This window comes from Meriones unguiculatus, chromosome 2 (assembly GCF_030254825.1).
Source record: "Meriones unguiculatus strain TT.TT164.6M chromosome 2, Bangor_MerUng_6.1, whole genome shotgun sequence".
Classification (NCBI taxonomy): Eukaryota; Metazoa; Chordata; class Mammalia; order Rodentia; family Muridae; genus Meriones; species Meriones unguiculatus.
In genome coordinates this window covers 41607622-41631144 of record NC_083350.1, presented here as the reverse complement: position 1 = coordinate 41631144, position 23523 = coordinate 41607622, and the positions used below count along the sequence as shown (strand labels likewise).

Below are 23523 nucleotides of genomic sequence, written 5' to 3'. Positions count from 1 at the left end.
GCAATGGACTCCTGGTGGTGGTCTTTTGGAGTCTCGTGAATCCGGCCCAGCAGCCACTCCTAGGTATGGTTGAGAAGGAAGTTTTACTGTAAATTTGAGGAAGAGAACAGGCAGAGACACCTGGAAGAGCACAGATTAAACTGAAAGGAGAGGAGGCAGAGAACAAAGAGAACAAGGGAAGACCAAAAAACAAAACAACATGTGGCCAAAATGGCTGGATTTTATAGGAAAAGAGAAGCTGGGGGGAAGGGAAAGAAAGCTTAGGGCTGGAGAGGTATAGGGCTGGGGTGGAGTGCTGAGAAACCAGGGCTCTGTAACAGGCACTCCCTGAGAATCTGCTTTTACATGTTAAATATGTACCTTAGTTAGCCCTTTGTTCCGAGCTTCATTGACCACACACACCCACAGTCATATTTGAGAGTCTATTTCCTGGAATGATTCCTGATGAAATTACTGTATCAGGTCCCAGCAGAAAATGAATGGCAGAGTCATATTCTAATTTAATAAGTAAAATTTAATAAGTATGGCCAGAATTAAGGGAACCAAGTAGAAAACATTACACAAGCAAGGACTAGGAACATTGAGAAATTATTGCAAGAAGGAAAAGGACTTCCAGAGCCTGCGGTGGCTGGACTGTGGATGGCAGCTGCTCAGTTTGAGTTGTGGCCACCGGGGGGTGCTGCGTTCACAGACTCACAGGGGGAGGACTGGGGTGGGGAGGAGGTGTGGGTGAGAGCGTGCTATGGTTGACTTCTTTTTGGCCCCCTGTCCTCTCAAAATAGCACCTCCTACTAGGCAAATCCAATTGGAGACAAGGTCCTAACAGGCCAGCACTTTGTATTTCCTAGCATTCAGGCTCCAGGGTGGAGAGCAAGAGTGGGGATTGGGGAGGTTGAGTGGGGAGTATAAGGGAGTGATTACATTTGGTGGAGATTAGGGTGGGAACTAGAATAATTAGCCCAACTCCCCAAAATGTTGCTTGAAGCAGAAAGAAAAAGCCACTTGAAACTTGCTCATCTTAGCCTCACCACCCATGAATCTACCAACGGCAGCTGATGGGATTCCTCTGATGATGAGAATTAAAACAAAACAAACAAACAAATAAAAAACAAACACTGGAGCAACCGTTTTTGTATTATTCCTGATCTTGTTTTGATTCTATTAGGTCACAGAAAAGCTCACTAGTGAGGAAGTAATAACACCAGGAAGTGTTGAAAGCCGCGTGATCGTCTCGCCAGCAAGAATGCACGCGGACACAAGAATCCTTCTGCAACAGGCTTTATTACAGTCAAGCGATGAAAGGAGGAGAGAGCTGCGGGACCGGCCCCACGCTCAGGGCGGCAGCACGGCCATGGCACGGGCCGGCCACCTCGTGGGCGCGGGCGGCGCTCGCATCGGCCGACGGCCGGGGCCGGGGCGGGCAACCCCCGGGTGGGGAAAGACGGAGGAGAGCTCCAGGGCCCCAAGTGGCGCTGTTTATATAAGCCCTGGTTGCACCTAAGTGACGTGTCATACCCTGATTGGCTGTTCACTCTTTACCCCTGGGCAGCAGTGGCTTGGCGTGCTTACGCAACCTGCACATGCGCTCTGGAGGTTCTTTACAGTTTTGAGGGCGGATGTCAGCACCAGTAGATGGCATCTGAGTCTCAGCTCTCCACAAGGAAGAAACACATCCACTTCTTGGCCTTTCTGTTCTTTACTTGAATGCCCCAGAATCTTCCACTTTGATTTTTGCATTCTCCTCTTGATTTACAGAAGTAAATCAAACCTTTCTGGATGCAGACTAGGGGTAGCTGGAGTCTGGCTGGGCTGAGTGTGTTGCCAGTCACAGCACCTTCTCAAACCACCGGGTGCTGGGTTAAGTATCAGGTGACCACAGAGCAAGAGTGGAAGGTAAACTTTGCAAGCTTGATACCCTTGGCTGAATTTCAGCGGTTTCTGATGATGTATGCAACTGTGTGACAAATGATAGTGGCCCAGAGTGCGTTCTGTACACTCCTGGACAAAAAGAGTATTTGACACTGAATCTCTGAGGTTTAGCTTTGGTCTCTCTCTCTCTCTCTCTGTCTCTTAAATTTTGAGACATGAATGATCAGCATTTCAAGTCTGGCAAAGAGTATAATTTCTCCCAATGCCCACCATTTCCTTTTTCTCTTAACTGATGTCTCTCACACAACACTGGAGATAGGTAGACATGCACATTTCCCTAAAGTTTCCTTAGTTATAATTCCATACCATTGTAACAGGAGCAAGACAGACTGCACCAATGTCACTTCACTAAAGGAAAACATATCCCACACCTTCTTTTTCTTTCTTTTCTAGGACCAAGTTGTGGGTGTGATGCTCATGGGTTCAGGTTGAGCATGATTGATACGGAGGAGCCTACCTGCTCATCTTAGATATTTTACCTACCTCTGTTATTGTTTAAAAATAATATTATGTCTAGTTTGAACCATTGTTTTCTGGGATTCCTATATGTCTTAAACTTAACCAACAAGTTAATTCTTTTGGCATCAGCATAGGGCAATAGCCGATCAAGCAGCTTTGCCTGAGGTTATCCTGCTACCTCAAGCTCTCGTCTACATAAACAGATGATCAAACAAGATATTTAATTGAAAATAAAGTTTTATTTGATCTTATACAGTAACATGGATAGCTAAAAGGAATGAGTGCATATTAAATATATCATGTTAATATTGTTGCCTAAGATGCTTGGTTTTTCATGTGTTTTCTTTTTCTGGCTTTAGAGGGTTTTTCATATTTGTGGTTATCATATTAGATTGTGTGCAAGATATTACAGAGAAGAAAACAATCATGATTTTTAGAAATATTTTTATTTTAATTGTATGTGAGCTGCCAAAGCCAGACTACATATTTCCCAACTTAGTAAAGAGTTCTGATTTAGAGTTCATCTTTGTTTTAAGTGCATTGATTCAGTGGTACTAACTGAAGTAACATTACTGTTATGTTGTAGCATACATAAACTTCTTAATCACTTGAACTCCATTGTTCTTTCCTGGAATAACTACGTGACTCATCTGCTGCTGTGGTGTTATGTGTGGCTGCATCAACACTCAGACCATGGTTTCTGTGCCAAAAGCCTTTAAATATAGAAGAGAAGAGGAGCTATATGCATGTTTTATGAAACATGAGCATTTCAAGTACAACTTCCTTCTGCTTGTCACTAAAATATCAAATTAGCTTAAGAAAGAATAAAAGTGATACCACCAGGAGCCAGGGAAGGAGGATCTGTGAGAAAATTCAGTTTCTGCAAAAGCCTAATGGTCTGAGTTCTAGAATCCCTAGAGCCAGATATGGTAGCACATATCTGTAGTTCCAGTTCTCCTAATGGTGAGATGGGAAAAGGTGACAGAAGCTAGTGGGCCAGTTAGAGCGGAGTATGAAACAAATTGATAAAATAAAAAAGATTCTACTTCAAAACAAACTAATAAAAGTCAAGAACCAACTCCCCAAATCTGTCATTTGACCTCTATTCACATGCCATGGCATACCTGCACCCACATTCACATACATCACAGGCACACACACACACAAAGAGAGAGAGTGATAGAGATAGAGAGAGATGGAAAGAGAGAGGAGGGAGGGAGAGAGAGAGAGAGAGAGAGAGAAAGGAGAAGAGGGAAAGAAGGAGATTTTAAAAAAAAATACCAGCACAATTTAGGAGTAACACCTGTTAGCATTTTTGAGGAATTTGTAGTTACTGCTAAATCTATATAATTATAAACAGAAGATTTTTCTATTTAGAGATAAGCAATCACTCCTTTTTGACATGACTAACCACTTCCACTTGAAAACAGAACTGCTCTAAAGAAAGACTTACAGGTGTGTAAATGGATTTATGAAAAGACAGTGGTCAAAAGATGAATACCCGGTAAACACAAGAAAAAAGTTAATCTTAGCCATCAGATAAATAAAAAGTAAAACTATATTACAACCTAGTCAAAATGACTATCATTAAGAAAACAACAAATGCTGGTGAAGATATGGGGTAAAAGAAACTTGTATACACAGCTAATGAAAGCACAAACTGATCCAATTACTATGAAAATAAGTATGAAAGTTGCTCAAAAGTTTAAGAATAGAACTACTGTTTGACCAGCTATACCACTAAAACCTCGGCACATTCACGTTTATGGAAGCACTGTTTTCGTTTTGTGATAGACCAGGATGGCTACACCTTCGTTACGTACGAGGCTAGATTTTAGCCTCTGATCCTCCTACCTCTGCCTCTCATGTGCTGGGACTACAGGCCCACCGCAACAAGCTCATTGAAGTACTATTCACAATAGTTAAGTTGTGGAATAAGCCTCCATCGATAGATGAATGAATGAAGAATATATGTGTCTATACAGTGGAGTTTTACTCAGCCATAAAGATAATTACATTATGTTGATGGATGGAAAATGCATGTCACTACATAAAGCAAAAATAAGTCATGTGTCACCCACTTTTTGAAAAAAATTGTTTGTTTTGAGACAAGATCTCTCACTGACCCATAACTTACCAAGTGGGTTAGGCTGACTGTTTAGTAAGTTCTAGGGACCTGCTGATTCCTTGTTCCAAACACTGAGCTAAAAAAGCACATGCCACCATGCCCCACTTTTAACCTTTTTATTCATTCTAAGCTACTCAGCCCATAGAATTAGGTTACCTTCATTTAGTGTGAGGCTCCTAACATGGTAAACCCAATCTAGATATTTCCCCATATAGTCTGTCTCTTACATGGTTCGAGGTTCTACCTAATTGATTAGTGTTACTCTCATACTTACATATCCATCTATAATAGAACAGATAAATTGTTGTATATGAATGCATTAGAGAATTATATAGGAGTGAAAATAAATCCAAAATTGAACACACCATTATGTATGAGTCTTAGTAATATAACGTTGAGGTAAAGGAGTCAGACATCACAGAGTATACATTAAAGATCTATTTTAATTAAAATTTATAAGAGCAGAAGCACCATAAAGATGGAAAAAAAGTAAAGATTATAGAGCAGGTGAATGTCATCAAATTAGAGAACTGTGTTTGGGGGGACAAAGATTATTGGTAGTTGAGAAGTGGGTAATAGGGAGTTCCTGTAGCACTAAGTACCTACATCAAAAAAAAAAAAAAAACATTGAAAGACAATTTAATGATGTACATCAAGACTGGAATAACAAGATCAGACACCATCCCCAAAAGTAGATTAGGAGAGATCATCAAAATCAGGGCCAAAACTAGTTAAATATGAATGGAAAATCCAAAGAATCAATGAAATAAATATTTGAAAAGATTAACAAATCTTTAGCCAAACTAACCAAAAGAATGAGAGGTACTCAAAATTAATAACATTAGACATGAAAAGTGAGAAATAACAGCATTTAGGAAATTCAGTGAATCAAAATGACATACATTAAAAATTTATGTTCCACTAATCTGGAACATTGAAAAGAAATGAATAAATTTCTAGGTATATATGGACAAAGTTAACTCAAGATGAAGAAAATAATTTAAATAGACCATAATATCCAGTGAGATAGAAACAGTAATTTAAAATGTCCAAATAAAAACATTGATGGTCAGATGGATCTGGCACAGAATGCTACTAGACCTTTAAAGAATATCTAACACCAATACTCCTTAAAGTTATTCCACAAAATAGAAAATGATTAATTTTTTTATTCATTTATTTATTTTTACAAAGCCACTATAACCCTGACACAAAACCAAAGATCCAACAAACAAATAACCCTAACAAACCTAGTTAGGGCTACTGTGGCTATAATAAAACATCATGACCAAAGTAACTTGGGGAGGAAAGGGCTTATTTGGCTTATGCTTCCAATCACGGTGCATCATCAAAGGCAGTCAGGATAGGAACTCAAACAGGAACCTGGAGGCAGAAGCTGATGCAGAGGCCATGGAGGAGTGCTGCTTACTGGCTAGTTCGTCACGGTTTTCACAACCTGCTTTCTTATAGAACCCAGAACCACCAGGTCAGGGATTGCACCACCCAAAATAGGCTGAGCCCTTCCTACATTAATCACTGATTAAGAAAATGCCCTACAGGCTTTCAGGAAGCCTGATCTTATGGAAGCTTTTTTTTTTAATTTATTTTTCCCTTTTATTAAACATGGATTATTTTCTCATACAATATAATCTGTATACAATTTCTTCTCCCTCTCCTCATCCCAGTTGATTTTCACCACCCTTTTCTCATCTGGATCCACTCCCTTTCTGTCTCTTATTAGAATAGAACAGGCCTCTAAAAGATAACAACAAAATATAACAAAAAAAATTACGATAAAACAAAACCTATCATATTGAAGTAGGACAAGTCAAGCCAACAGAAAAATAAAAGAGCCCCAAGAGAAGGCACAAGAATCAGAGACCAGCTCATTAACACATTTAGGTGTCCCACAAAAGTACTAACCTGAGAGCTATAGAGTCTATTCAGAGGACCTGGTGCAGACCTGTGTAGGCCCTGTGATTGCTAGTTCAGTCTCTATGCGTTCATAGGTTCCTACCTTTCAAATGGCTTTAGCATGTGTCATGTTGATATAAAACTATCCAGCACCTAGGCCAATATATTTAATGTACATGGGTGTAAATATTATCTATAAAATACTATCAAACTGAATCCAAGCAGGCATTTATAAGGTTATCTACTACAATCAAGCTGACTTCATCCTAGAGTTATAGAGATGGTTCATCATACATGATCAAACACTGGAAGGTCATGGTGCATGCTTTTAATCCCAGCACTCAGGAGGAAGAGGCAAGTGGATCTCTGCAAGCTTAAGGCCAGTTTGTTCTTCAGAGTGAGGTCCAGGACAACCAGAGTCTCACAGAAAAACCCTGTCTCAACAAACAAACAAACAAACAACAAACAAAAAAACAAAAACAAAACTAGAAAAGTCCTCCATGATAAAAAAAAGTTCTAGAGACAAAACAGATAAAGGGAACATATTAATAATACAGGCAATATACAGCAAGCTTATAGCCAGCATCCTATAAAATGGAAATAATCAAAGCATTTGCACTAAAACCAGGAACAAGACAAGAATGTCCATTCTATTCTTGTTCGATATACTGTTTGAAGTCTTGTTCAATACACTGAAGTTTTATCTAGAGCAATAAGACAACTGAAGAAGATAACAGACATGCAACTAGGAAAGGAAGAAGTCAAACTGTCCTTATGTGTAGATGATATGATTCTATATATAAAAGACCCTACAGATTCCACCAGAAATTCTCTACAGTGATAAACCCATTCAGCAAGATAACAGGACACAAAATGAACACATACATACACACAAAACATTAATAGTTTTCCATTGACAAACATACTGAGAAAGAAATGGAGGAATCAATTCAATCTACCATAGTATCAAAAAAAAATCTTGGATTACATCAAACCAAGGAGGTGAAAGACTTATATAATGAAAAAGTTAAAGCACTTAAAAAGGAAATTAAAGAACATACAAGAAGATGTAAAACATCGTATTCTCATTGATTAATAATATTAATATTGAGAAAAATGGAAATCTGAACTAAAAAACCCTACAGATTCAGCGAAATCCCCATCAAATTTTTCAACACAATTCTTCAGAGAAATTGAGAACATAATCTTAAATTTTATAAGGAAAAACCACAAAACCAAGATAGCTAAAACAATCCTGAACAATTAAAAAAAAAAACAAACAAACAAGAAAACAAAAAACCTGATTGAGGTAGGAGTATCCCAGATTTCAAGCCCCAATACAGAGCTATCATAATACAAACAGCATGGCACTGGCATAAAAGAAGACCCATTGGAAAATGGAAAATAACTGAGGATCCTCAATTTCAGAAGCCCACAATACTACAGCCACCTACTTTATTATTATTTTTTTTTTAAAAAAAAAAAAGACCAACAGCACAGTTGGAGGAAAAAGACATCATTTTCAACAAATGATGCCAATCAAATTGAATAGCTGCATGCAGAAGAATGAAAATAAATACTTTTCTCTTACTATGAACAAAACTCAATTCCAAATGGATCAAGGACCTCAGCATAAGATCATTCACCCTGAATCTAATAGGCTTGAACTCACTGGCACAGGAAAGGGCTTTCTGAACAGGATCTCTGCAGTGCAGACATGAAGACCAACAATTAAAAAATGGAAACTCATGAAACTAAAAAGCTTCTGTAATCAGAGGAAGCCATCCTTTGAGTGAAGAGGCAGCAACAGAATGGGAAAAATATCTTTACCAGCTATGTAGCTGACATAGGGTTAGTATCTACAATATACAAAGAATGAACAAAGAGAATATCAAGAGAACAAACAACCCGATTAAAAGTGAAACTAGAGTCATCAAAAGATGAAATACAATTGGCTAAAAACATTTAAAATTTTTTCTTCTAGTCTTTTATTCCAATATTTCTTTCAAATAGATCATTATGTTTCCTTAGTATTTTAGTGTCATTCTCCAAAGTTCTAGATACAGTTATAATTTATGGGTATAGACATAAATATTTAGAATATTCTTTGACAACATGTTCATTTAGCAAACAACAGTAGTAAATTTCTCCCTAGGACCAATGAGCTCCTCACCCATGGGCTTTTGACTAGGTTTACAGTTGCAGGTATGGATTCCCTCCTGTGGAGCAGGCCTCAAATCCAGTCACAAAGCTGTTGGTTATCCATGTAACAATCATGCCACTATTGTACCAGTAAGCACATCTTGCTTGGTAGGTCTGTCTTAGAGGATGCAGGGCCCACCACTGTGTAAGACCATGAATGACTTTTCTTTCCAAGTGGCCTGCAGGGCCCCTCCAAGCTTTATGAGAGATACCTTAGTCCCGACTTGATTTCTCTGTCTTGTAAAGTATATGCTATTTTCAGCAAGAGGATCTGACCATTTAGTTATGATGGGCAACCTAGAGCAATGGTAATAGCCTGTATTTTTAATTTATTATTATTATTATTGCACATGAGGGGAGGCATGTCTTTGGAATTCTCCTGCCCAATAATTCATAAGGAGGAACCACAGATTCTTAATTCAAAATATCCCCCAAATATCCCCAATAGAGTCTCTAAGGGACTCTCAAACGTCCCTTTGAAACTTCACAAGACAGGCTTCCATCATCCGTGCTACTCTTAGCTTTAATTTTCCCACTTTCTACAACCCTCACCCAAACAAGGTTTCTATTGCTCTAATAAACACTATGACAAAAGGGCAATGTAGAGAGGAAAGGCAATATTTCACCTATTCCTTCAGGTCAGTATTCATCACTGAAGGAAGACAGGGCTAGAACTCCAGCAGGAACCTGGAGGCAGGAACTGAAGCAGAGGCCAGGGAGGAGTGTTGCTTACTGGCTTACTCCTCATGGTTTGCTGAGCTAGCCTTCTTACAGTACTCAGGATCAGCTGTCCAAGGCTGACACCATTTACAGTGAGCTGGACTCTCTTTATCAATCATCAACAAAGAAAGTGCCCACAGGTGGATCTGGTGGGGAAATGTTCTCAGTTGAGGTTCCTCTTTCCCAGATGACTCTTGCTTGTGTCAAGTTGACAAAAACTAGCCAGGGCAGATGAATACCTAGCAATTTTTCCCCCCATTCTTGAGGCTGTTTCTTTACTTGACAGCATCTGTTGCTGTAATAAAGAGTTATAACTTCCCGAAGTCCCATTTTTTAAAAATTATTGGTCTTACTTGCTGAACTACCAGAGTCCCGTTTAGAAAGCCTTTATATATGTCAATGTGTTGAAATGTACTCTACTTTAAAAAAAATGGTTTCAAATTTTCAGATCCTAGACTGAAATTCTTAATCTGTTTTAAGTTGATTTCTGTGCAGTGTGAGAGATAAGGGTAGAGTTTCATTCTTGTACATGTAGATAAACAATTTCCCCCTAAACCCCTTGGTGAAGCTGTATCTTTTTTCCATTGTGCATTTTTGGCACCTGTTTAAAAACGAAAAAACAGATGGCTTCAGTTGTAGAGTCCCGCGTCTGGGTCATCTCCAATTCCATGATCGACGTGTCTGTTTTTGTTCCAGCACAATGCTGATTTTATTGCTATGGCTGAGTAGTAGAACTTATACGGTGCTTGTGGGGAATGCGGAGGTAAGCCCTTTGGAGGCCCATAGGGAATGGTGAGTGAAGCATCAGCGACTGCTATGACTCCTCAAAAGGTCCTGAACCACTGCACACAGTGTTGATATATTAGGAAGTCCTAGCAAACTAGTGACGTCTCAAAATGGATGGAGGATGGGGCAGTGACTGCTTCCCCCTTCTTTACGGAAGTCTCCCACACTTCCTAATAGTCGCACCAACCTGATGCATTGTTGCTGGTGCTTCATTGTTGCTGGTGCTTCATGAGGTTGTCTGATTGGCTTTCTCCATTTAAAGGCTGTCGTACTGGACAACAAAGTTAGATCTGTACCTTTGACTCTGGTCTCAGGACTCCGATTCCCGAGATTCTGTGTGGGCTCTCTGTGTGGGGCCACTCACCCCAAGTCCCCTCGGTTCCTGATCCCCACAGGTGATATGTCCACCACCATTCTTTTTGCTCAAGATTGCTTTTATCTACCCAGATTTTTCTGTATTTCATAATTTTAATTTTTTTCTATTTGAAAAATTTTGTTTATGATTACCTTGAATCTGTATCCTGAATCCATTTACATAATTTGTAATATTTTCTGATTTATACACATTGAACCCTCCCCAGACCTCTGGAATAACGTGATCTAGATCATGGTGAATCATCTGTTTGATGTGCTCTTGAGCTCAGGCTGTAGTATTTTGTTGAGAATTTTTGCATCTGTGTTGATCAAGAAGATTGGACTTCAGTTTCATTTTCCCTTGCTGTTGTGCTTTCATCTAGTGTTTGTATCAGGTTAATACTAACTTCATAAAATATTTTGGGATTGTTCTTTCCCTTCTTAATTTCTAGAACAGTTTGATACTCTACTGTTAGTTCTTTGAGATTCCGATCAAAGCCCCCAGTGAATCCATGTGGACTGGAACTTTTTCTGTTGGGAGATTTTGAAGTATTGCTTCAATTTCACTGCTTTTTTTAATATAAAGTTTTGTCTTATTTTACACATATAAAGATGTAACTTATAAAATGGATTGAAGATATGGGTAGCACTAAATAGGACCAGAAATCTTTGTAGTCTTTGCAATTAAGTTGATATAAATTGAGAACATTGATATCACTTAGGAATATTCAAATAATAACCTCAAAGAAAGAGCTATAGAATATGCACATACAAATTAGAAGGAAGTGGCCACTGTGTCTATGCCTATAATCCTAGGATTCTCTATCACTGTCTTTGTCTGTCTGCATTTCTCTGTCTTCTCTCTCTGTGTGTCTTTGTATGTCTCTCCATCTCTTTCTTTCATCTTTATCTGTTTCTGTCTCTCTGCCTCACTGTGTCTGTCCTCTCTCTGTCCCTCTGTTTGATCTGTTTGTCTCTCCCTGTTTCTTTGTGTATCTCTATCTCTGTCTCTCCATCTTTCTCTGTCTGTCTTTGCCCATTTCTCTGTTTCTGTCTGCCTCTGTATTTCTCTGTCTCTGTCTCTCTCTGTCTCTGTCTCTCTGTCTCATCTCTCTCTCTCTCTCTCTGTATGTGTGTGTATTACTAAAACATCCTCTCTAATCTTACCCAGGTATTTCTGGTAGTTCTGCCTTAGCCACCACAGTAGGCTGCAGAAGTGATCAAGATAAGTTCTTGTTCAGCCCACAGTAGGGGTGAGAGGGAGAAATGGGAAAGTAAACCCAAGGTTTATTAGTTGATTTATTAGTTGATCAATTAACTAGCTCAATCACAATTTCCATCTCATGACTTAAACCCAGAGGGCCTGCTGTGAACTTTCATCAGATTCCAGCAGTGTAACTGTGAAGGTATAGACAGATCTTCTGAGAATCAGGCACGTGTTTAAAATGATTTTTTAACCACGATTTTTCTTTGCTGAAGGAGGAAACCTAACCAAGGAGCGGGAGACTTGTCCACAGATGACAGGGCATCTTTCTGAGCTTACTGTCAAGCTGACTTCCATCCACTTCCCCGTTTTATGGTGCTGATGTGACTGAATTCGGTTGGAGGAGAGAGTAAACACCCATTTCCCGTGAGGTTCACTGCAGTCCACCCTCAGCTGAAAGGATTTCATCATTGGAAGAATTAAGGGCAAAACAGGAATGCTAATCCTTGGTTGGTTACAGCTGCCAAGCAAAAGCTTTTCTCTCAATGGTTCTGGAGGGAAAAAGAAGACAGTTAAAGACGGGATACTCTGAAATGTATCTGCCTTCAGCAGCTCTTAATCATGGTTTCCCAATGCGCCCAGCAGCGTGTCTGTAGACCCAGAGCAGGACTTAGTGCTCTGGCGGAGAACCCGACCAGGCACACCGGCCAAATAGCAAACAGATGCCTGGCGTGCCAAAGAACTCTCAAATCAGGGCACCGCCAGAAAACAGTTCAGCTCCCTGGTTTCTGGGTGGGGAGAGGTCTCTTTATCTTCTTTGCTTAAAATGATCTAATTAAAAAAAAATAAAAATAAAAAATAAAAAATAAAAAAAAATGATCTAATTTTATAAGCAGGAGTTCCCTTTTCCTTGTGGGGAAGCACAGAGCCAAACCTCGCTCCTGTCAAAGCTGCGGACCTAAGCGGAGGCTGCGGTCCCCTAGCTTCCCTCCTTTCCACTAGCTAGGCATTGCTCCCCGTTTCCTGGTTTTGTTTGTTTGCTTTGCTTTGATTTTGGTCCCCAACTCCAGCAAAACTTCCAAGCTCACACTTGCTGCCCGAGCAGCGTTTCTACCCGTTTTAATCTGCAGGCGACTGGGAGACACCACCTTCGGTTCAGATGTTTGCTGCTGCGGCGTGGTCACTCTGCGGACTCAGTTCGGAGAGTGTCTTCAAAACCGCAGCCCACCCCGTCCCTCAGGAGCCTTACCTGCACCTGACAGCTCACATTCCAGCCAGTCCCACTCAAATAAAAACCAGACCAAACCAAACAAACGTCGCCCCTCTCCGAAACAAAGCAAAAACCGAAAACGGCCGTCGATGTCACACAGAGCTTAGTTTGACAGTATTTCCCTGCAAGGACCAACGGGGCGCGCTCTCTGGTGAGGGGTCCGCCCTTCCTCCTAGTCTCTGGTGGGGCGGGGGTAGGTAGGCAGGGATCTGGATCTGGTTAGGGGAGGGGAAAACCATGGTCCCAGTCGCCTTCTTCAGTCTCAACCCTCTCAGGCTCCTGGAAGAGGAGGGACAGTACAAGAGAGGAACTGGGCGGGGGTCCCATCGCTGCGCATCCCATCCGGGGTTTGATCTGCTGCCTCTGTCCCCCGACTCGCCCACCCTAGAATCCGGCCATGAGCACACCTTTCAGCTCCGGCATCTATGTGAGCCGCAGACTGGCCCTGCTGCTGGCGGGACTGACGGCTGTGCTCCTGCTGGTGCTAGTGGTTCTGGCTGCCCTGTATGGCAACTGCGCGCGCGTCCAGCCTTCGGAGCAGCATTGTCTCGACTTATCTCCTCCTAGTGGCCAGGACCGGACGCCACCGACCCGGACACCAGAGACTGCACGTGAGCCAAAGGTGGCCACCACCCCGCAAGACTGGCGTCCACCGTCGGGGCCCTGGGATCATCTCCGCCTGCCGCCCTGGCTTGTCCCTCTTCACTACGATCTGGAGTTGTGGCCTCGGCTCCGGCCAGAAGACGGGTGCACACCGAATTTGACCTTCACGGGTCGCGTGAACATCACTGCGCGCTGCACAGTGGCCACCTCGAGACTGTTGCTGCACAGCTTCTTGCTCAATTTCCAGCAAGTGGAAGTGTGGGGTCCCTTGGCCCTGGACACTAGAAACGCCACTGTCGGCAAGGTGCTGGTGGACAATGCGTGGTTCGCGCGCGACATGCAGTATGTGGTGCTGGAGCTGGCCCAGGCCTTGGGGCCAGGTAGCACGTATGAGCTGCATTTCGATTTCTCTGGCCAGGTTCTTCAGGAATTCTCAGAGGGGCTTTTCCTGAACCTCTACACTGATCAGGATGAGCTCAGGTAAGGGCTGGTGGCGCAGTCCCGCATGCATCCCCGTCCTCGGTGTTCATTTGTCTGATGCATCTTCTGTCCCGAGAAAAACATTTTCTCCTTTCCCAGAGCCAAAGGCAAAGGCTTCCTTCTTTCCCCCTCCTCTGAAACTCTGCTAGGAATAAAGACATTTGTGACCCAGGCCCCTCCTCCCTATTTCTGCTGGCCTAATTTGCCTGCATTGAAGTTGTTTTCACATCAGGAGTTTATCACTTTTGTTGCTATTTTAAGAAAGCCTTTTTCTCTCCTGAACATTTTAGCCCTAAACAAAGTTAGCTCTAAACAAATGCTTCCCTTCTTAAAGATTGGTGCTTGGATCCACAAGAACTGCTAATATCCAAGTGCTCCCTAGGAATACAGCTGTTTGAACCCACTCCTCACCAAAGGGAGCAGAACCAGTCAGTGCTTCTGGCCTTTAAGCTGAAGAAAGTAGAAGAGATGCCTAAGATGCTCTGCTAGCAGGGCACTGGACTCTCAGCTTTGCTCAACCCAAGCCAGAGAGCTGTGGACCTACAAATGTATCCAGAGCAGGGTTGTTTGTTCCCATATCCTTTTCTGCTCATTTGTTTATTTACTTCAAAATAGCAATTTATTTATCTGCCCCAGTGCTGTTAGGACCCTCATCTCCTTTTGCCGGCAATTTGTGGCTACTGGCCCGTTCTATCGAGGTTCTGAGCCAGACTTGTGGAATGCCTCTGCTGGGATTCGAAAGCCCATGTAACTCTACGTGTGATCTTTTTTTACTGGCGATAATGTCTCTGACAAGAGGCATTTCCAGCCACTGCTCAAGAATCTTTTCTTGCAGTACTCTGAGGACCACTTCTGAAAACCTGCCAATATTGTGAGAACTGGATGATAACTCCCTTCATTCACATGTTGGAGGAACATTTGCAGTCTGCACAACTTTATGGACTTGGCCATTTATTACAGAAAAGTCTCTTAGATGCTGGGGCGGGAGGTGCTGGAACTACATCCTAGTACGTGTTAAACCACCTCTTACAAGTTTTTCAAAGTTCCAAAGGTCTTAAAGTTTAAGGAGGCCCTTTAGTGGGTATGCAGTTTTAGCTTTCAAAGGACAATGTGCTTGGCTCTCCTTTGTCAGTGCATTAATTCTTGAAAAACTGGAAAATTTTTCTTAAGAATGATGTGTGAACCAAGTTACACTACACATAACTGTGCCTTTGCCCTGCAGAGGAAAGAGCTGAAAAGCAGAGCACGCCTGCCAGAGGTTTTTACTGTCCACAGATCTCTGGCCCTTCCTTCCTTCTCTCTGTCCCGATGGGGCTCTGTCCCAGGCAAGCTAATCTGGGAAGGGAGAGTCCCTGTCCCTTTTTCCTATTGTGCCATTCAAGAGGAACCAGATTTTCAGAACATTAAAGCCCAGAGAGAATTCTAGAATTGGGTTTCTGAAGAGCTATTGCCAGCAAGCTCTTCTGCTGTTTTTGTCTTCCAAAACATAAACATGCTTGAAGCCAGGGTCACAAAGAACATGGACAGAATGATGGCTGGTAGCCTAGTGACCGTGAGAGCTGACCAGGCCCTGGGTTTGAAAACAAACTGTGTCGGCTGGGCCTGTCTCAGAACCAGGGAGTCTCTTCCTCCATTCCTGAAATAAATACAATTAACAGTCATCTTTAGAACACTGTGACAATGAGATGAGACAGTAGATTTACCTATTAGTGACTACAGTGACTAGCACACAGCATGAGCTGTGGTGCCTGCTAGAGGTAGGTCAGATTAACCTAGGCTCCTTGTTATCCAAACATAGGAACTGCCAAGTTCTAGTATATAGGAGTCTAAGAAGGTTGCCATATAGGAAAATGCAAGGGCCTGGAGGAGTATGAGGGGTTTCTCTTTCTTTCTTTTATCTTTCTCTCTTTCGTTCTTCTCTTATTTGTTTTTATTATTTATACAGTACTCTGACTGCATGTGTACCTACATGCCAGAATAGGGCAGTAGATATCATTATAGATGGTTGTGAGCCACCATATGATTGCTGAATTGAACTCAAGACCTTTGGAAGAACAAACAGACAATGCTCTTAACCTCTGAGCCATCTCTCCAGCCACAGAGTTTTCAATTAATGGGTGTGGAGTTTTAGTTTCACAAGATGGTACAGATGTTATATAAGTTATCGAGTTGAGGACATTCTGTTCTTTTCCATTATTTCTTTCTTATTTATTCTTTTCTATAATTGATTCCTAACCTCAGTCTCCCCTCCCAGGCTCTTCCCCCACCTTCCCTCTCCCCAGATCTACTTCCCTCCAAAGGACAGGCCTCCCAGGACTATCAGCCAAACATGGCATATCAAGTTACAATAAGACTAGGCACATTTCCTCCTACTAAGTCTGCATGAGGCAACCTAGCAGGGGTAAAAGGGTCCCAAAAGCAGGCAAAAGAGTCAGAAACACCCTTGCTCTCAGTATTAGGAGTCCCACAAAACATTAAGCTACACGACCAATAACATATTCAGGAGGACATAGGTCAGACCCACACGGGCTCCCTGACTTTTGGTTCAGTCTCTGTGAGTCCCTGTGAGCCCCACTTAGTTGATTCTGTGGGGTGTGTGCTAGTTTTATCCTTGACCCCTCTGGCTCCTACAACCCTTCTTCCCCATTTTCTACAGGATTCTCCAAGTTCCACCTAATATTTGGCTGTGGCTCTCTGCATCTGCTCCCATCAGTTGCTGGGTGAAGCCTTTCTGATTGATGACTATGGTAGGCTCATGTCTGCGAATAGAGCAGAGTATCAATCATTAGGCAGCATTTCATTGATTTTTTTTTCCATTTGTGTTTGGTTCTATCCTAGGTCTCTGGGCCGTCCAGGCTCTGGTTTGGCCCTCCAGGCAGTGTCGGGTATGGGCTCACTCTCCTGGCATGGGTTTCAAGTTGGACAAGTCATTGGTTGGTCACTCCCACAAGTTCTGTACCACCTTTACCCCAGCACACCTTGCAGGCAGGATAGATTGTAGGTTGCTAGGGTTACCCTCAGATTCCAGGGAGTTTCCATTGCCCTAGGTTTTTTCCTTGCCCTCCAAATGCCTCCAGTTCCAGTTGTCTCTCCCTCCACCCCCACAACCTGATCCCTGCTGTTCCCATCCTCACCCACTTCTACTCCACCTGTGAAATCTGTTTCCTCTTACCAGGGAGATCCTTGTCTCATCCCTTGGGCCTCCCTTGTTACTTAGCCTCTCTCGGTCTATAGATTATAACATGATTATCCTTTACTGTACAGCTATCATCCACTATCAGTGAGTACATACCATGTTTGTCTTTCTGGGTCTGGGTTATGTCACTCAGGATGATTTTCTAGTTCCCTTCATTGGCCTGCAAATTTCATGATGTCATTGTTTTTAACAGCTGAATATACTCCATTGTATAAATGTACCACATTTTCTTTATCATTCTTCTGTTGAGGCATATCTGGGTTGTTTCCAGTTCCTGGCTATTATGTGTAAAGCTGCTATGAACATAATTGAGCAAGTGTCCTTGTGGAAGGATGGTCCTTTGGGTATATGCCCAGGAGTAGTATAGCTGGGTCTTGAGGTAGATTGATTCCCAATTTCTCAAAAATCATATTGATAACAAAATGTCTGTACAAGTTTGTACTCTCAGCACAATGGAGTATATTCCTCGTATTCCACATCCTCACCAGCATGCTCTGGCACTTGTTTGAACTTAGCCATTCTGATGGGTGTAAAGATGGACTCACAGAATCATTTTGATTTGCATTTCCCTGATGGCTAAAAGTGTTGAACAATTCTTTAAGTGTTTCTCAGACATTTGAGATTCCTCTATTGAGAATTCTGTTTAGATCCTTATCTATTTATTTATTTATTTTTGTTTTCTTTTCTTTAGATCTTTACCTCTTTTACCCTACTTTGGATTATTTGGTTTGTTGATGTATAATTTCTTGAGTTCCTTATATATTTTGCTTGATAATTTTTGTATGAATGGTTGTTGAACTTTATGAAATACTTTTCTGCATTAATTTTGTGTGATTATATGTTTTTTTCTTTAGCCTCTTAATTAAGCATGGTATATTGGTTGATTCTGAATATTGATCCAGCCATAATGTTCTACTCTTCTTGTTAAGAGTTACTGAACGGTGAGGTTGGTCAGTTTTTTTACTGTAGGGAGAAAGGCTTGTAGGATAGAGAGCAGAAGATGAAGCGAGCAAGTATCTTGACTTTCCAACCACCTATGTTTAACAAGGGCATGACCTCAGCAAATCTTCCTGTAAAAGTAATTTTTTAAAAAATTACTTTATTTTATGTGTATGCATGTTTTGCTTGCATATATGTCTGTGCCCATGTGCTTGCCTGGTGTCTATGGAAGCTAGAAGAGGACATCTGATCTCCTAGGACTGGAGTTATAGATAGCTGATCATTTTGGTGCTGGGAATCAAACCCAGGTCCTCTGGAAAGGTAGGACCTGTGAGCCATCTCTCCAGTCCCCTGAAATTAATTTCTTGGAAAGTGTTCCCAGAGAAAGAAAAGATGTAGACCAGGGGAGACTGACTTGGACAAAAGTCAACATAGGATATGAGGTCAGATGAAGCCCTATCAAGAAAAGCTCTGGAGACAGAGCTATACCTTAGAACTGTCCCTACCAGAGCCAAGGGAGAAAGAGTGTTTGTATCCTCCATATTGACTGTAGACTGACCTTGAGAACAGATTCATCTATGTAGGAACAGAGGCAAGGCAATTCCACTGGGGCCTTGTTAGCCTGACACTACAAATGTGTCTTCTAATTCACAGAACAGAAGTGTCTTAGGTCATGGGCCCTAACAATGAAAGTGGTTCTTGTGATCCATTAGCAGTATGAGGTTATCTAGAAGGTAGAGGGTACTGGCTGCATCGCTACACCATGCCAAGAATGAAAATAACCATTGTGGTGGATACCATAGAAGTGACTGTCCAAGACAGCTTCAAAGGGAGGTTAACCAGGCTCAGGTGAGCAGCTGAACACCTAGGACCCCAGAAGAGGATCTTAGCATCATTGGGAAACACAGAGTCATGGTTCTTGTAAAGGAATGGCTCACAGGTCACACCAGACCAGAAAATGCAATTACATGAGAATAGGAGAACTCTTCTCTTCTCAAAAATTCTCCTCTTCCTTTCCTATTTTCTTTTTTTTCATGTCTGAGGAAGATTTATTCTTCATCTATCAACAGTCATTAAATGGCAGACAAAAGTAAACATTTTTAATATGTTAATATTTAATATTTAACATTTTTAACAAAAGTAGTACAAAAGGCAGCATGTTTACACGTTTATAATTATTTTTAGTATCTACCTTTATAGAAGACTGACACATTTTTATATATGAACATGTGTGTGAAATAATGTTGGCTCAATTTTAATGCAAATTGAGATTCATACTATATATTCAAAGAGAAATCATTTTAACACTCTTCATATATCCATACATACTATTCTTTAAAACACACCTACACTTGATCATTGATAGTTTCTCAACATTTGCTCACAATATAAAACCTTATCACTGAATATACATTTCATTCTTTGTTATACTAAAATTCATTATTCTGACCTATAGTTGGATGGTATTTTGCCCTGGTTTTATCTGTTATGACATCACGTAAGAGTCACTTGGAAGAAAATTGGTGTTTAGTTGTTTCATGATGGTGTCAAAATATGCATTAATAACTCCACACATCTTGTCAAAAACATCTTTAAATATTGGGATGCTATCCAGCTCATTATGGCAGGCCCAATATAGACAGACAGATGATAGATATATAGATAGACAGATAGATAGATAAATAGATAGATATACAAATACACAGATAAATGATAGATATGTAGATATATAGAGATGATAGATAATGATATAGATAGATGACAGATAATAGGTAGATATGTGCATACATAGATTATTGATAGATAGTATATGGATATAAAAATAGGTTATAGATTGACAAATGGTAGATGAATAGATGGTTAGTCAACAATCTTTATTTTCAACTCCATCTGACGTTTTATCATCTCTGGCACACATTGCCATTTGCAGTGCTGCAATGTCAAACTTACTTTCATGTTTGAGAACATGTCTGGTTTAATAATCCACATATTCTGTATTGTCAACCATTTCCTAAAACAGGAATTACATCTGGTTTGAAGTAGCCCTTAGCTTGTGTACTTGTTAAACTTCAGCCTGTCTGGGCTGGGAAACTCCTAGGAAACATTCATGTGTATATGTCTTTCAGACAGTCTTACATGAGGTAAGACTGTCTTATGCACCATCCCATAATCTGGGTTTCCAGACTGAATACAAAGGAGAAAACCAGTGGAACATCAGCATTTGTCTCTTTCTGCTTCCTGGTTATATATGTGATGTGGTCAAATGCCTTCCACTCCTTTAGTCACAGCTAGAGCCATTCTGACTGCCAAGCCTTCCTAAACACAATGGGCTCTACTCTTAAACCATGAGCAAAGGTAATCTCTTCTTCCCAAAGCCATTTGTCAAGTATTATATCATGCTACAAGTACAGTAACCACTACAGCTTATAACTCAAGATATTGCCCAAGTGCTTTTGGGTGGGTGGGGGGGACTGTGACTACATTTCTATGTCCTCCAGATAGCCTCTGTGCATGGATTTTATTTCATTGGATAGACTGTTAACATATCCACAGAATTGAGATTTTTAAAAAACTAATAATTATAAGTTTTTATCATAGAAATTATGATAAGAATTAGCTCTTTTATTTTGTGATAATGTAGCTATCTGATAGGCATTAATTGGTCTTGGTTCATAAGAGCTGGAAAATAAAAGGTTATTGTCAAAAATCTACTACATATACTGGTAAGCATTATAAACTAGTAATACAAGGCATAGCCCTTCTGTAAATAACAGCAGCCCTAAACTACAGATATCTAAAAAACTAAAACCCCACAATTTCCTCTAATTGGGTCTACATCTGCTTTTGTGAGTTCTATTCTTTAATTTCTTAGAAAATTTTATTCTGAAGGTCTGTAACAAAATTAGCACTGAGGAGCAAATAAGAGGGTCCACAGAATCCTCTCCAAAGACTAGGAACTCTTCCAGAATGGAGGATTTACAGAATCCTCCCCAAAGACTCGGGACTCTTTCAGGATAGAGGATCTACAGAATCCTCCCCCAAAGAAAACAAACTCTTGAAATGTTTGGTGGAATTCTCAAGTGGATTCATTCTTTAGTTTAGCTTTGTGAGAAATTGTTTTCTTTTTCTTTCCTATTTTCATGATGACATCTGGAAGCAGAAAGATGTGTCTTCGATTTCTTATCCTGAAGAGCTAGTCTTGAAAAGAAATGTGGATTTTGAGCAGCCTTTTCCCTGGAACACACTTGACTTACAGTATCAATAAAGGCCCGCCCTCTAATTAATGAGTTTGCATTTTTTTTCCCTGTGTCATGAATGAAAATATTGATTCCAGAGTGTGAAGAAATTGGTTTAAGACAGTTTGTTTTACACAAACTGTAACAAACAGTTTGTTTTCTGAGTTCTAGAAAGTAAATTTTGGTGATAGCTTAAATCAGTACCTCACCACTCAGCACAATGACTGAGTTATTAGCATTCCGCTTCATCACTGCATCTAAGCATTTGTCAAGAACTCCATAAAACATTGTGCTACTAACTCTACTTTGTACAAGGGCTTATGATCTTTGGAAGCCATTGCAGAAGGCCTATATTGTGTTCCTATCTGTTCCTGTTTGTTCAGTCAGTGATGGCTGCTTCATCATTACAGTCTGTGGTTTTTCTTTTCTTTCCTAGTATGTACTACATGAATCAATCATGCATTCTCAGGAGCTACAACTTGACTCTGGCTATTTTAAGGAAACAAGGAAACCCTTTATGAAATACTCTCCTGAGGGTAAAGGTAGTCCCACTAGTCTAAAAATCCTGGGAATCACGTTCTGTTTCTTCTTCCTTGAAGATGAACTTGCCCCTCCCTTTAAACCTTGTTTGTATCACTAACCTCTATTGAATCAGCAGGCTCACCTGAAGTCACTTCAGTACGGTGATATTCTAACTGTTATGGCAGTTTTTATAACTACATCTTCACTGACTGCTTGCAAGACCTGTGTAAGATAAAGATAGAGGCCTGCGTAATTTTTTAAAAAAATAATTGTTTTGACATAGGCTCCTGCTGTTCAGTCCAAACTGGCCTCCAAGTCACTATCCTCCCACCTCACCTTCCCAAGTGCTGGAATTGCAGGTGTGCACAGAGGAAAACAATAAAACAGTACCAACTGCTCTGGTCACTTCCCTCTGTTGTAGTATAAACAGAAGTTTGAAGACCGCCTTTAAAAAAGGATTTATTTATTTTCATTGTGTGTTCAAATGTTTTGCGTGCATTAAGTCCATGAACCATGAGTGAGTGATTCTCGTGGAGGCCTGAGGGGGTGCTAGAACCCCTGGAGCTGCAGTTACTGGTGGTTGTGGGTCACTATGTGGATGTAGCAAGTGCTCTTAACCACTGAGCCATCTCTCCACGCACCAGAGAGAGTTCTTGAAATTTAACCCTCAGGAAATGAACTCCTAATGACATTCAGACCTTCATCAGAAATACCAGGTTCGACTTGAACCAACCACAACAGTTTTTGAAAAACTGTTCAGGGCAAGACCCATTCTACACCAGCCTTCTCCAGCTCTTCCTACTCTGCTTTCCAATGCCTGATGTTTCCACAATGTATCTTTTACTGTCCTTTTGTTTTTAACTTGCACATTGTAATATTAAAAATGAGTTTCCATTTGTTCTCAAACACACTTATTACAAGATGTTTAGATTATTTCCAGTATGTGACTTTTACAAAGAAATCTTCCGGAAATATCCACATACAAATCTTTATGTAAATTTACCTCCTTTGAGTAAGTACTATATCAAAGGTAGAATGGCTGGATTGCATGGTAGGTAGATGTTTGAAGAATCTAAGAAGTTATTTTCCCAGGCATTGACCACCTGCAATTTTCATCAATAGTATCAAAGAATTCTAGTTGCTCCATTTCTTTGCCAACACTTGGTACTGGTAAGCCTCTTTTAACCATTTACACAAGGGTGCTAGTTTTTGCTGCATTTATCTCACTTAGACAGATTCAGGAGTTACTTGGCAGTCTCTTTGGACTTGTTTTTTTTTTTTTTCCTTTTTTAAAAAATATTAATTACAGTTTATTCACTTTGTATCCCAGCTATAGCCCCCTCGCTCATTCCCTCCCAATCTCACCCTCCCTCCCTCATCTCCTCCCATGCCCATCTCCAAGTCCACTGATAGGGGAGGTCCTCTTCCCCTTCCATCTGACCTAGTTTATCAGATCTCATCAGGACTGGCTGCATTGTCCTCCTCTGTGGCCTGGCAAGGCTGCTCCTCCCTCCAGGGGTGGGGTGGTCAAAGAGCCAGCCACTGAGTTCATGTCATAGACAGTCCGTGTTCCCCTTACTA

The 23523-nt window shown here is 40.9% G+C and overlaps 1 protein-coding gene across 1 annotated transcript in view; it reads left to right on the top strand.

Moving 5' to 3' along the window:
- The first annotated feature begins 13213 nt into the window (after positions 1-13213).
- The window catches only part of Lvrn (laeverin), a 57349-nt gene continuing 47039 nt past the window's right edge, over positions 13214-23523 (top strand). Inside the window, exon 1 of the mRNA XM_021660211.2 lies at positions 13214-14049. Within this exon, the coding sequence (XP_021515886.2) occupies positions 13364-14049 (686 nt within the window). The 5' untranslated portion in view covers positions 13214-13363. The remainder of the gene's footprint in view (positions 14050-23523) is intronic.